General features: G+C 36.2%; 1 protein-coding gene across 9 annotated transcripts in view; it reads right to left on the bottom strand.

Annotated features, from left to right (window-relative positions):
* by (focal adhesion protein tensin) overlaps positions 1-15,461 on the bottom strand; it is a 203,418-nt gene that overhangs the window by 61,614 nt on the left and 126,343 nt on the right. For 8 of the 9 annotated variants that reach the window (XM_018551571.1, XM_018551570.1, XM_018551573.1 and 5 more), the window contains one exon: positions 13,290-13,469. In XM_018551571.1, coding sequence (XP_018407073.1) covers positions 13,290-13,469 — 180 coding nt within the window. Of the gene's footprint in view, positions 1-128; positions 199-13,289; positions 13,470-15,461 lie in introns of those variants that run through there. The other variant, XM_018551577.1, reaches the window with a different exon arrangement.

Below are 15,461 nucleotides of genomic sequence, written 5' to 3'. Positions count from 1 at the left end.
TTCTCACGTTTTATTATTGCAACGTTAAATATTGGCAAAAGATTATCAGATTATGAATATATTTAAGATCGGCATTTCAAAACGAGAAGCAAGCAAGATGATCTCGATCGTTGGATTTGAAGACTCACCGTGTAAGCGTGATAATTCCGATGTACATCGCCGTGACACTGGACCGTCGACAGCATGTTGTCGACTGGCTGTCAGTCCCTCCGAAAAAAAGACAACTATGTCGAGGTTCCCGACTATCTCCGCATTAAGTGCAACAACCCTGTGGCTTAACGCCACATCTGATCAATCCACCGCGCACCTTTTCAACCGGCGATACATCGGCAGTTCACCAAATATCCCCGGAAGTTTGCTGGCGCGCGTCGCGACTGCATCCCGAGATAGTCGACCGGATGTCACTTTTTGACGTCACCGACAAGTTCCCCTTATTTTACCCTTTCAGTTTCATCTCGAACTTGATCAACTTTCCGACTGATCGAGGCGAAATGACTTGCGTGTAATTATCACTGATAAATTATTCCAATTTTGATTCTGCCTAGGTACAAGACTTCAAACAGTTTGCGATAGAGGAATTCAAAATTTTGTCCAGTAGAGCCGGGAAAATGACCCGGAAGGATGCGGCACGTTCGATGGCCAAAGCCGACACAGCACGAATGGAGAGCTCGCGCGTTTCGAAGCATGCATGGATAGCGATAGCGCTTAGGCGTAAGGAACACGCATGCGTGATGCCCCTGGCTGGTTTGCGCGCCGTGTCCCTCGCCGTTGCTTTCCTCCGCGTGTCCCAGCAACCCCGTCATCTGACAGTTCCCGGCTTTTTCAGTTATCGCCGTCAATGCTCTGACAGCTCGTCTTTTTCAACAATGCGTTACATATTACATATTTGCATCACGAAACTATATGCGAAATTTTTAAGATATATCTCCGGGATTAAATTAAAAACTCGCTGCAAGAAATTTATAATAAGTACTATTTCATGTGATTTCAAAGTGCGTAAAGATAATATTATTTGTTTCAAAAATAAAGACGCAATAAAATGGTAATTTTCTTAAAAATTTGAATTATGCTTTAAAATGGTATGTTCGTACAAAACTAGAAACCGCTTGTACTGTCTTTAAATTGTATAGGTATATCTAATTTTAATTTCCTTCAAGTATGCAATTAAAATATATGATGAATTTTTAAGAAAATCATTATTGTTTATCTCACCGATATTGCGTTAGTCATAGACAAATTAAAAAAAAAAAGAAAATAATTATGCGAATGTACATTCGTTTTTTTTATATTTTTTAAAATATACAATAAAAGATATTTTCTGTTTATGTTGGAAACGGTCCATTAAGTCCTTGTTAAAATTATTTGTTAAAATTGCTTACCAGATTTGAATATTAATTTAACATAATAGAATTATATTGTTTAAGTATTTTGTATTAAATTAATATTCAATATTTCTGAGTGTTAAAATAACATAATTTATAAGTGATCATATAACATACAAATGTTAATTTTACTAAAAAAAATGTTTTCATAAGCTGCTTAGAAGTCGTATCAGTGATACCTTTTTCATGTTTGTGTTATTTTCTAACATATTCATATCTGGTGTTAAATTAACACAAAAATTTGAGTGAACCGCTTAAAAGATATGAAAACGTTAAATTTAATCCAATTATGTAATTAAACGCAAAATTTGCGATGGAAGAAAAATGGAGAACTGATTAATTAATTATCATAACTAATCTCGTCATATTCTCATTAAGATTTGCGGCATCAATTCTCCGTTTCATTTACAAGGTATTTATAATAGTGTGGATTAAATTAAATTTCATTACATTCAACAATAGCGCATCGGAGGCCCGATCAATCTTGTTACCGGCCAAGTTGCAACGCGTAACGGATTTATTTTACGATTATAGGCGGCGGCTTTAAATTATTATTCCCTACTGTATCTCGATCGATTATCGATATAGTTTCGATCCGAGACGCTCCGTCACTTTTACCGCTTAAACCGGTTCGCGAGACTGATCATTTGTCTCGATCCGCGTATTCTCTAGATCCTGTCGTGTCATCGTCGTCCTTGATCCAGGTTCGTATTCTGATTGGGCGCAATTGATCAATGGTTTTCTTCTTTAATTTTCGAAAATACGTCAAGGCTTACTTTCGTCACCGACTGTTACGTTACCATCGTCAATTATTATTTGATTCACGATAACACAAGATTAATGATCTTGAACAGAGGAGTTTAATTACTCCGGTTGATTATGCTGCAAAATACTTGAATAAGAATTCGTGATATAATATGCAGATGTTACGAAGACTATGTTACGAAGAAGATGCTGGAACCTTTAAAGAGAATCTTTTTGGATGATTACTTTTACGTTGTCCTAACGATGTTACTAAATTGTGCTCTAACGAATAAATATTTAGCTTAGACTGACCAACAATGAGTCTTTCTAATTTTGTTTATTTCTTTATATCAAAGGAAGAAAGGAAGTGGTAATACTGTTGAGCGTGAAGAAAAAAAAAATGCCCCGAGCTAAATACAGGTCTTACATTTCACCGCCTAAAATTAGCACTGATTTCTGCACAGGTATAGGAAATAGGAACCATCAACGTCAGAACAATAACAACGATCGATGGTTCCGAGCCATTTCGTGCGCCATATTAATAGAACTCAATCTAAATCGTAGTTGCTGTTAATATTACATATCGACAAATTTTTACTTTCGAGAACTCACAAGTAACAGTTAAGAATAGAATCTATAAACGTCTTTTATAAATTTATATTTTATAAATTTTGTAATTCGCGTTTTATTATTGCATACATTAAAAAAAGTATTTAGCTGTGATATAATTGCATGGTATAATAATTTTAATTAGGAGCTTTATTTTTATAGTTACTACTACTATATATAATGTTAATAATAATATTTATTTATTCATAGCTCTACAAAAAATATACAGTTGGTACATAAAATAACTACAAATTATAGTTAAATTATGGTAATTGCAACCGTTTTATCTCTCAGTGCACATTTATTTCTACGCGTGTACATATAATGTTCAAAATGTCATGACAATATTTATCACAATTAAGAAATATTTAATAGATAAAAACGTCGTTTTGAGTCAGTGAGAAAATTTCTAAGAAGGCAAAAGTATGCAAATTCGTTAATTCTCAGCAAAATTGCAAGCTTGCAAATAATTCTGTATGCCATTCAGCAATAACATGAGATATACGTCGTACGAATAAGGTTTCGCACAAGAAAAATCTTCACGGTATTGTGGCAAGCAATGAAGATCGACGATCTTCGAACAACGAACTTCAAAAAGCCATTCAGGACGTCTTTTCATTACGACGAGGATTCGCGATCGATAGATCGTCCCGGTGGGCGGTCCAGCATCATTTTTTACATGACCGGTGGGTGACTGTGGCGCGATAAATTCTTGTTTCTCCCTTTTTCCTGTTTTCATGTACATAACCGGTAATCGATGCATGAGCGAAGAAGATACGACATTTTAACGAGCGCATTTCATTATCTTCAACGTGCGTTTTGTGCAACATGTACACATCGCGCATACAGCAGTAGTTATCTACTTGTACAATTAAAAATTTTACCACGGTGTACGGTTATACGTTTTATAAATCACGTTTTGTATTAAATTTTTTCCAATCACAGACTGCTGATTTTTAAAATAATACTACACGTATATTACATAGCACGATGAAAATACCGTCTTCACAATCTTATCATTAGTATAAAATAAAGAAATGCATTATTAGTGAACTATGCAGGCCATTATTATGTTAAAGTTAAAACGAATGCTTAAAGCCAGATATATAATCTGAAATTAACTTTTATCGCAAAAAATGCCTTTGCATGATTTTTCAGCGGCGCTAACAAACCAAGATCACGCGAGCACCTCGGCACGACGCACACCGAGAGCCATTAATCTCGTCGTTGACTCTTTAATCGGTAATTAGCCAACAATTTATTCTCAAGCGCAGCTCACGGACGCATACTCGTCTGTGTCTGTCGCGCGAATTTAAATCCGACGCGGCCACGTCCGATGAGAAATCGCATCGAATTTCGGGATGCAAATGCAGGCGAGAAAGCAATTTCGCGGCGTGCGCGTGTTGGTGCGTGTTCACGCGTCGCTCGCGAAACCAATTAAAGCCGCTCTCTCGCAGCGAAGGTCGCCGCTTTAAAGTGCACTGGCTGGATATCCGCGAAAGCCGCGAGACGCTGATGCGGGGGCGCGTACGGTGGTGGTGGTGGTGGTGGTGATGGTATTTTACCGGCGAGCAAAGCGGGCGGAACATTTTTCATGCTTCCAACATAAAATCCTTGCGAGAAGCAGAGCATTAATCCTTCAGCGGCATCGAAGGTTCCTTGGCGGAACGGCTGCAGGCAAGACAGTTCATAAATTTCGATGCACTTAGAGCGGCGCGCCAGCTACCCCTTCGACGCATCAAATCTTTACCCCGGTACCGAGCAATCGGTAAAAGACGAGACATGGATGGATGGACGAAAATGATAAAGGAACTAGAAACGGTAATAAAACTTTCGACAAACGCATGTCTAGAAATATTTTTACACTTGTAGAAGAAACTATTTTGTAACGATTTATCGATAAAATGAAAATATGAATATTACACATATTATGTAATTTTTTAAAACTCTTACAAAAAGACTGTAATTAAAAAACGCTATCTCTGGCAATGTAAAATGCAATAATTACAATAATTTTAGATCAAGTAATTGTGTGTGTGTGTGTGTGTGTGCATTATTGTTAAATCTCCATCTTTTATAAGAATGAAAGCTTCCGTGCTTTCTTTCATAGGAAAAAGGCGATAACTTCAGTCCATAAGAAAAGGTTTCTTTTATTTGTAGAATTTTCTTTAATAGACTATAATTACTCTGCATTCTTATGAGTATAAGAATGGTTCAAAATTACTATGGATACTAAAGAGTTACGATTTGCTATTGAACAAAAGAAAGAAAATTGTAAAGAAATGAGAGAAAGAGAGAAGGATGAGGAGGGGGGAGTAGAAGTTGCGTATACTGTAGCGTTATATGGAGCAATGACAAATCGTTCGGGAGAAAGAATGTGCTACCGGCGTAGAAAAATGCAAACTCTGATAAACGGGACGGAACTCAGAGAGAAACTTTCTTTTTCCTCTCTCTTTCTCTCTCTCTCTCTCTCATTTTCTTTCTTTCTCCTTCTCTTGCTCATTTTCTGTCTTTTTCCTCGCGCAAACTGACACGGTTACTGGGAACTATGAAAGCCGAGTGTGCTCCTAGAATAAATCGCTTTTATGCATTATGCGGTATGCGATGTGTCGCCGAGAGTGTTCCACACTCTCTCTCGATGCTCCGTTTTGCTTTTATCTTTCAAGGTAGTCTGAGAAAAAAAAACTGAATTCGCGCTTCCGGTTTGTATTCCCCTTGGAGGATTTACAACCTTTTATCTTGGGATTTAATAGATTTACTCGCCCGACTAACAAATCTGTTTAACACATTCGCTGTCAGTGATGCATCTGGCGTGTCAGCGGGGCTCATCCCCAATTCGTCATGACTGATGAGATGCATTAAGATTCCTACTGAGTTTTCAGCATACGTTACAGAATTTGACATTCAAAAATGATTCATATATTTTGTAGAGGGTTTGTTATTACGTACCGTTAAGTAATAATTTAGGGGAAGGAGAATTTGGACTGTTCAGATTTTTCCCCCTCCCAAAACACACTGATAAAATTATTGAATATAAAATTATTTTGCAAAATATTAATTAATGCAAGAAATGAAACAATCGTATTAATTGTAAATTTTACACCTTATGTAGTATATTGTAATGTGCATTTAGCATTATTGCATATAATATATGTAGAAACTGTTTATTGTCAGACTTTTGAAGCGTATCTAAATTTACTCGGAAATTATGCCTATAAACGGCACACGCTAAACAGATCGCGTCTGGTTCCTGCACCGAGAGTGCATTCCTCCCCTTTCGGTCTGTTAAAGATCAAATCCAGGAGCACAACGATGCAACCCCTTCCCAGTTACCGTAAATAAATCGGAAACATTTACGTGTGCACGGCAGATGTTAGATACGCGTGTCGTCGACTGGTAATATGTTTTCTCCAAAGAAAAACACAAGAGTTTGGAAAATATCGCCGATGAGAGTTTCAAGTTCGCCGATGGTCACTTCGCTATTTACGATCGATGTGATTTTGACCTTTACATGCAAATGTAGAGAAGTATTCAATAATATAGGTACGATGCAATTCCGTTCTATTAAACAGATACCAAAACTAGAAATTTCTGTTCTAATTTATAAAATAATTTACCACTGCTATTAACATGGAGATAATTAAAAGCAATATTAATACAATAAAATTATATAGCAGTCGGTTTAATGGAATTATATTTGAAGGATATGTGTGCTAGATGGATTATAATTATATAGTACTCAAACAATTTATATATTTTGTGTAATTTCAAAATATTGATAAAACACACATGTGTTGCAATAAATAGAATAAACGTTGATTCAATATTTATATCCAGAGTCGTTATGGAAATACAAACAAATTATGCTTAACGATTCGTAATAACAAATTTATAGATATTTAGTTCGTGAGCGATGGAAATATATTGTATTATCAGATGAAATCTGTTTGTTAAATGAACCGTAATGCACAGCAACACAAAACTCCACTATAGTTTCAACGAAAATTATCATCATTATCATTTACAAGATTATATTAGAAAAGTTCGTCCTGAAAGTGTCTTAAAAGGATTGCACAGAAAAAAACAAAAGTATGTCTGCAAATAAATACATTTAATTAATAGGAAAATTATGAATTTAATTGAAATATTTATATTTCGCAAAATACTGATCCTATATTTAAAAAGAAGATCATTAATTATAAATGTGAAAAGTTCAGAAATAATATTATTCGTGAAGAAAAGATAAAAAGATAAACTAAGATGTAAAGTTTTTCCATTAAGTTTCATGTCACGTTTCGAAAGGGGAATAGAGATAACATGTACACTTTTACATATAAAATATGACTTTGTTACTTATATGAACAAAAGAGAAAATTCTGCTTTATTCATGAAACACAAAAACTGTATCTAGTAGATGAAACATCGCGAGATGTACGTTTCGTCGTTAACAATGCAAATTGCTGACACGAATATGAATATGCAAATCGTAATATAGGGATAGAATATTTTTGTATGCAAAATTCGGTAAAACAGCGAGTAGCAAAAGTCATTGAAAAATGCGCAAGATAACAAGCGATTGCGCATCCAGCTGCGTCATTATGGACCGCGTTGTATCCTGTCAACGGTCTAACAACCTCTGGTCCTGTTTCCTGACCTTTCGTCGAAACGGTTAGACGTGAAACACGCGTACAACATTTCTTGCACCGATGATGACTGGCAGCTGCAAGATTCTCAAGGATCCGCACTGCTCCTCTTTTTCTCTTTTTTTCTTTGAATGGTCGACCCTCTTAACCCTTTTGGCGAATACGTGCTGCAAAGAGCAAGGACGAAAGGCGAGAAAGCCCTTAATGGAACTTTAGTTAAAGCGGATGGAAAATTAGCAGTCGGGACATGCAAGAGGCGAGATTAATCGCCAACGTATTTATAATATTCGCATCGTTAAAACATGCCACACAGTACTGGCTGCACTGAAATATTCAACCGTTGTTTTATAATTCCCTCGATATGTAATATTTTATTTCGTATTAATTTATTATACCTAATAAAGTAATACGAATAAAACAGATTTGTGCTGTACTTTCATACATGTACTTTAATTTAATCATGTATCCTAATCCTCTCGCGCCCAAAGTGGTCAAAATCCAATTTCCTGCTGCCCAAATCACAACTGCACGCTCGTGAAAATTTTATTGTCGACATACATTCGCGACGCGAAATAACTTCCGGCAATGTTGAAGAACATAACTCACAGCACGACGAATTCGAATATCTGGTGGTAAAAATCGGCGCTCGTGGCGAGCGCGAGCCGGCCGTGTTAAAACGTCGCTCCATTATTCTGGCGAGCCGGTGACTTTTACGAGCACAGCACGAGCGGTCGTTGTAGTTATCGCGGTGTTACATCGCGGAGTTACATCGCCGTAACGATTGTTGTGGGATGAACGTGGCTCAGCTGTATTCGGCGTTTTACTGATCGCAATGAGATCCGGCGATTGAGATGTTAATTAGCGAAAGATATGCTCGCCGTTTCTCGATTCACGCCACGGGATTCTCAACAAGGCTAATTAACTCGCCGCGGCAAGTATCTCCGCGCCAATAAAAAGCGTTGCGGATTAATCACGTGCTATATCTACGACGCTGCTGCCGTCGTCGTCGTCGTTGTCGTTGTTATCGTTGGCAACTTCGTTGTAGAAATCCTACGACGACCAGCCTATACGGACCTCACCTAAGGCGACTTATTTGCTAGCGGGTTAGTGACTTCTCTTTGCATATCGCGGGTAATCTGGTCGAGGAGTCTGGTCTCTGGCTTTCAGTGTGGGGCGATTCTCGACTCGCGCTATCAGTCACTCTCGGTGTAATCGTGATGCGCGCCGCACCACGATTATGACGTCTGGTAAATTACGTGCTATGGTGTACGATATGATACTATTTATAGTAACCGCACGATAATAAACCCGTGCGTTTCTGCGCGCTATAAAATATATGTGATTAAAAAGAGAATAAAGAAGAGAGAGAATGAGAGAGAGACAGAATTGTTAAATATAGCTTAGAATAACCACGAAGAACATGTAGCTACTTTAAAAAAAAGATAGGCCGACTATGTTTTGTGACTTTAATGACTTGGAGATGAAATAAAGGTACTCAGTATAACAGAATATGATACTAATGAAGAGTTATACAATGCTCAACTAATTCAATGTAGCAACAACCAACTTTACTAATTGGTGTTGGCTACATGATGTAAATACCGCGTATTCATTTGACATAATAATATAAGGACATTAATTACATTAATAAAAGCAATTACGGTCGTTTCAGTTTCATGAAAAATATTATAGTTATAATAAAAATGACGCTTACATAGGCATTTTCTAAACGGGCAATGTTTATTTGTTAGCAATATCCATCTCTACCTTAGAGTCTGAATTTACTTACAATTATAATCTCACTTTCCTAGATTCAGATGTATAAGATGAAATATTACGAGTGCAATTAAACAAAAATTGTTGCGGTATTATAATATTAACGTAAAATGTAAATTATTATCGACGATAGCAAATTGTTAAAATTACTTTAAAATTTTTTAGTCATCTGTTAAAAGCGATATTATGTCCATTTGGTATCCATTACATATAAATAAGGAATTTTCCGAAGAGGCCATCGATAACGACGCTCGCTTTAATCAGTGCTAACGTGTTAATGATATCAAACTGCAATCGCACGCATAATTGAGCTGCGCCAGATAATTCAATTTGTGCTACAAAATTAGATCTCATATTGCATCTTCAAACAAATGTGACATAAACAAGAAGGCCGCTCTTTAATTATATAATAAGGCAGAATATGTAAAATGCTGAAATATTACAATTTTCAAAATATTATATATTGAATCAATCGCACTGTTTAATATACATAAATTTAAAAAAGAAAATTTTTATTCAAATAATTGAACAATAATATTAGAATTTTTTAAATATTTAAATATTAAAACAACAGTGCTTTTGAGCAATGTAATACAATTTTATAATTAAAAATCTTTTTTAATTCTTATTTTAATCCGCGGTTTTTTCAATTTTCATCAAAAAGTTAGACAGTTTTCCTACTCTCGCTGCATTTTTCTTTCTCTATGTGCACCGAACTTTTTTATCAGAGATGTAATGTATCATAATGCATCATATCCGCTTGCAGGGTATTAACTACGATAACGCAAAATCCAGGTCATAATTACGTAATTAGGTTGACAGTGTACAAAAATGAGATTATCGCGGATTTCTGAATAATTTATAAAACGTTGATGTCACTGTATCGATTTAGTCGGTGTATCAAGAGTAACCTTTCGTCGAGGCTGAGTGTGCGACAAAATTGGATAAAAATAAAGTTAGCGTAAGATATCGCAACACAAGTACGAGGAAACACAGTTTATTTGCAGAGATAAAATCTGCGAGAAGATCCTTGGTATCCTAATTTATCGTTCAACTAACAAGTATTTTATTTTTTCGCGGTACGTTATATCTTTGAGGTAAATGACGACGGTAAACACGCGTGCGGTATCACACAATCGCAACTATGGTAATAAACCGCTAAGTTGCCAGGATGTATTATTTGCGGTCGCTATTTCATTTGCAGTACTACATTTGATGGAAGGTACAGGGACTGTACAATGTAATTGTTTAAATCATAGTTCTAACAAGTCTGACATTCTAAATCTAATACAATTTTTTAAACTCTGTGATGCAGAAACAATAGCCGCACTAACATCAGTTAGTGGATTTTTATATCACGTATTTTCGTTTTATTTTAATCTCTTAATCCGGGGATAGTCGTTTGGGTATTTTTACGTCATAACGAAAAAATATGAATTGTTATAAAATAGTGTTTTGAATGGATATTATTTAACATGCTTTTTTATTAACTATTCTTCTAAATATGCAATTCTATAAAAAAAATGTAATATTAATTAAAATCTTTATTTTTTCATAATAAACTACTTAATGTATACTTCTTTAATTTAATTTTTTTTTAATTTAATATTTTAGTTTTACTTACTTTTTTTTTTAGAAAATTGATTAAATTTATATAATATTCTTAAATTATAATAAATTATAAAACAATAAATAATATACAATATATTGTTAATAATAATGATTTTAATTAAGACACAAAACCATCCCAATTATTAACGTAAAAAAGAATCAGCTACCTACTCTCGGATGAAGAATAGTAAATGCAAAGCTTCGGAAGCTTCAAACAAACTACAGAAATTAGGTTACCTGAGAAATAAATTTTAATCCTGTTTCCTCGTAACAAATGTCGGTGCTAATTTCGCAATTACGTATTCACTGTCTTAGTCCGTTTCTTGACAATACGACCAGGAAGAGATCTTCATCTGCCAGTCGCGCGAATAGGGGACGACCTTAATCCCCAAACGTCACGTCAAACATTCTCTTCCCGGTGCGACGGGCGGGACTTAATTCCATAAAAGACAAACTCGCGTCGCCAGGAGAAATTCAATTTATGTGCGAGTTTTGCATAACGAGTACGCCGCGGTGGCCACGTATATATAAGCCCAATAGTTTCTCATTAAGCCACGCTGACCCAGAACCATATCCCACAACGCGAGCACAATGGCAGCATCGTCAGGGGTAACCACCCCCTCGACTGTTGGACCGGTTCAATTGGATGTACGGCTTGCATACCGATAGTCTCACGGAACAATGCTGTGCGTAAACCTATATACGCTGCGATACGTGTCTTCTGTAGTGACGCAAGCAACACATAAAATTGATGCACGATACAGAAAAATAGAGAAAAAATTCTGTACATTCAGCTTCGAAATTATTCCTTATTTTTCAAGAATCGTAGATGGCCTTTTTGAAAGCTTCTCGACACAGACTTGAAATATGCATCTTGCGTTCGTGTCAATGCGCATTAATATCAAATCGGAAAAAAATTGGAGGAAAATTGTAGAATAAATTTCCAAAGTAAAAATTTCCAAGTTGTACATGTTGCCAGAAGGAATATCAAGAATTTCACTGTTGGAAAGTCGCATCGAAGTTTATTATAAGTAGTTTCTTTTATGAAAACTCAAATTTTTAACCGAAAATATTCCAAATGCAACTGTCGCGTGTTGTCTGCTGGTCGGCTGCAATATTGAATGCATGCAAAATGCACATTGAACGTGCTCACGTGTGTATCACGTTTGTATCGCGCTCTGCGAAAGCTCAGCAGTGCCTCAATCCCTGACCTACATGGACGACGGGAATCTCAAATGGTAGTTGATGTATCCCAAAGGGATTTCAGAGCTCGACTCAGCGCACTTACTTGGCGCCTATACTTGCACGAAACTTGCACCGCAAAAAGACACAACGACGCCTCGTTGCATTTCGCGTATAACCGAGATAAAAGTTTATTGGCCTTTCGAGGAAAATGTCGCTGGGTCGGGCCGCATCCCGCTGCGCAACTTACAGCTCAACATTTTGCGCGATGGTCGTGTCGGAAGAAATTGTTTCTCGTTACCTTTCGTGAGGCACAGAGTGCCGCGAGCTCAGGTGGAATCGCAAAATGTCGCTCGTGATTTCACGGTGGAGATACGCGAGATTGGAAGAACGATATACGCCAAGAAGATAAAGTATAGCGAAGAAAATTCTGTTCCAATTTTAAATTACATGTCTTAAAATTTCTAACACACCGTCAATTCTGTTTATATGCACATGTAAAATTACATACACTGAAAACAAATGTTATAATTAAACCAAAAAAAACGGCAAGAAGACTGGTGTTTTGATTAAAAGCAAATAAAATTTCTAGTCAGCATAATAAAAATTCTGTTTGATTTCAATGTTCTTGTCGAGCTTTTTTGTTGGTTTAATCAAAACATTCTTCTTAATGTAAATAAATATACACGATGCAATTAAAATGTTGGTGGCGTCGAGTGGCTCACCGCTCTGTGCGATTGACTCGCGATTTGTAGACCCGAGTTCAATCCCACGTGCGCCCAAACGCGATGATTTTTCGCGTTTAATGAGCCAAAAAATGGCTCCACCTGGTGATCAAAAGATCTATGATCATCAGCGCCGTTCGGATTCGGCGTTAAAAACTGTAGGTCCTATACATCAGTAGTATATCAGTAGATATTTGTCTCTAATATCTAACTGAGGTAGGATTCTGTGGACTAATCACCCACAAATCAGAAAAACTATCTGATTCGAGAAACGAATATAGGCCTCGGACAAAAGAGGTCTATAGACGTCCTATGCTCCACATAAGGAGATAAAAGGTGTCGTTAATAATTAAAATGTTAGTATTAATTGGTAAATATTTTAATTAATAAACATTCTCTAATAATATAAATATATAAAAATATTTACAAATATTCTTTAAATAAATTCCTATTTTTCAATAATCTAAAAAAATTATACTGGCATTACGTTATTTAAAAAATTACGTGCGGTTTGTTTTTTGCAATTAAATTTTGCGTTTTACGTTGCATTAAAATTAAACGACAGTAGTTTCTACATTGCATTGCATTCTTAATTATAATTAACAATAGGTACTTACCGTAATTTGATGATTAGTCGGACTAGGACTAGGGCTGGGAGTGGAATTTGGCGTCGAGAGCTCTCCCGATGCCGGCGAAGGCGAATTTGTAGTGACGCCGCCAACCGTTGGAAATGCCCTTGCTGGATCGGCTTGCCATTGTTTATGAATTTGCTGCGACGTGTCTCGGAACCGCGCGCCCTAAAGCAAAATACGCATAATTTAATACCAAAGATGTGATAAGATGAAACGTTAGAGATAAAATGAACCGTTTTAGTAATTATAGAAACATACGTCACAGTCGCTTTGTTTTCAGATTAAGACATCAAACGTAGTTTCTTGAAAAATTTTACTAACAAAATATTTGAAACGTTTTTATTATTTTACAAGTAATTCTTAGATAATAAGGAAAAGATAATTAAGCAACATATCATTTGAAACATATCCACTACGATGTTTTCTTTGGCGGAATATAATGTTTCTTTGCGTGTATGTACTATTTCACGCGGTAATTAATATGCTTCTCTCTAACGCGCTGTTGAACACTTGCATCCTTGAAGAACTAGATCGCCCGCATACACGTCATATCATCAGATGACACAGTTCGATTAGTCTCGGATATTTGCCTCTAGACAATTGTATCGAGACCGATCGCTCCGCTCCGCCGATCCGACAAGTCTAATTAGAATAGTCAGCCTACACGATTACCGTGTAAATAAGGTCACATTCCCTGTTAAATTTTACATTAATCTGAAATACCGTTAGCTATCTAGTTTCATATCACCCCATAAATGTAATGATATCGATCAAAGCTACATGCATCGAATTAAAAATAATCGCAGTATAAATGGAAATTTAAAATGGCAGTCGAGCTAAATGTTAACAAATAACTGAAATCTATAAGCTAAGAAAATAATGGCTAAAAAATATTAATTGATTTTTCTATCTTCTCTATCATGTATAGGGCAGTTATTCTTTTTACACGTATCGTGATATTATTTAAAGTGCGTAACTTAATATATATGAGAAAATATGTGTATCAGTCGCCTACTATGACGTGTATCCGCCGCAATTAATAATTCTATAGTGGTTGTCAAGATGACGAGAGTTGACGGCTGCTTGATGTAGAAGTTCGTAGAACCCATGGCCGGCCGAACTACGAAAGATTGCGTGCGTGTGTGCAATCCTTCAAGAACGGCGTCACTCGCGGATGCGATAATTGCGCTTATGCAACACCTCGCCGTAATAGCAATTAGCGTCGGGGGAGTATAATAGGGACCGTATAAGCGGAATCTCTCAAGTAAGCGTGTTCCGAACCGTGGCCCGTGCCTGCCAATCGACGCTGCCTTTTTTAAAACCCGAGACTGCGCGAGCCCTGAGACTTCGCGGGCGCGAGCATGTCGGCGAATTACGGGGAGTCAATCTAAAATTTTTCACCCATGTCAAATCGGCGCGCCCGACTGCCATGCTCTCGGAATTAATTTCGCGAGGAATGAGGCTAATTTACATCCGCTACGGCATTCCCCTCGCAATCGCGGCCACATTGTATATAATAATATCTCACGTCGCGTCGTGTAATCTCCGGCAGATTGCACGCCGCGATTAAAGGATGCATTTTTTTGGAAGCTCTTCTTACCGCGCGCACACTGCGCGGTATTAAATCTGCAGCCGCGCGTGCACGTGTCGGTCAAAGTGACACTCACAGAATGGATTGGCAAAACAGTTGGTGTTTGGACAGCCACGTACCTATATACATGATGGCCGGAAAACTCCCTTCAAATTTTTTTTGAAAGAGTTTAGTTTTTAGGAATAAATATTGTCAACCGTGATATAAGCTTTTTTTACAATTATTAGAAAATACTGATATTAGATTGTACAACGTATACGATAAATAAAATAATATAATAATAATAATAATAAATTTATTATAGAGAGGGTATAGAACAACTCATATATTTATATGTATATTATTATTTTATATTTATAAATAATGCAATAATAATATATGTATTGATAAAATTAAGAGAACGCAAATATTTATATGTATTATCATATTTTATATTCATAATTTTTATTACCAATTTTAATAAAATACAACAATGCAAATATGCCGAAAATTGTGATTAAATGTAAATTCTGATAAAATAAATTTCATGAAATTTCTTTTACAAATACAATTTTGGCATCTCTTAT

The sequence above is a fragment of the Cyphomyrmex costatus genome, unplaced genomic scaffold (assembly GCF_001594065.2).
Source record: "Cyphomyrmex costatus isolate MS0001 unplaced genomic scaffold, Ccosl1.0 scaffold141, whole genome shotgun sequence".
In the NCBI taxonomy this organism is placed as follows: domain Eukaryota; kingdom Metazoa; phylum Arthropoda; class Insecta; order Hymenoptera; family Formicidae; genus Cyphomyrmex; species Cyphomyrmex costatus.
This window is presented reverse-complemented; position numbering and strand designations above follow the sequence as displayed.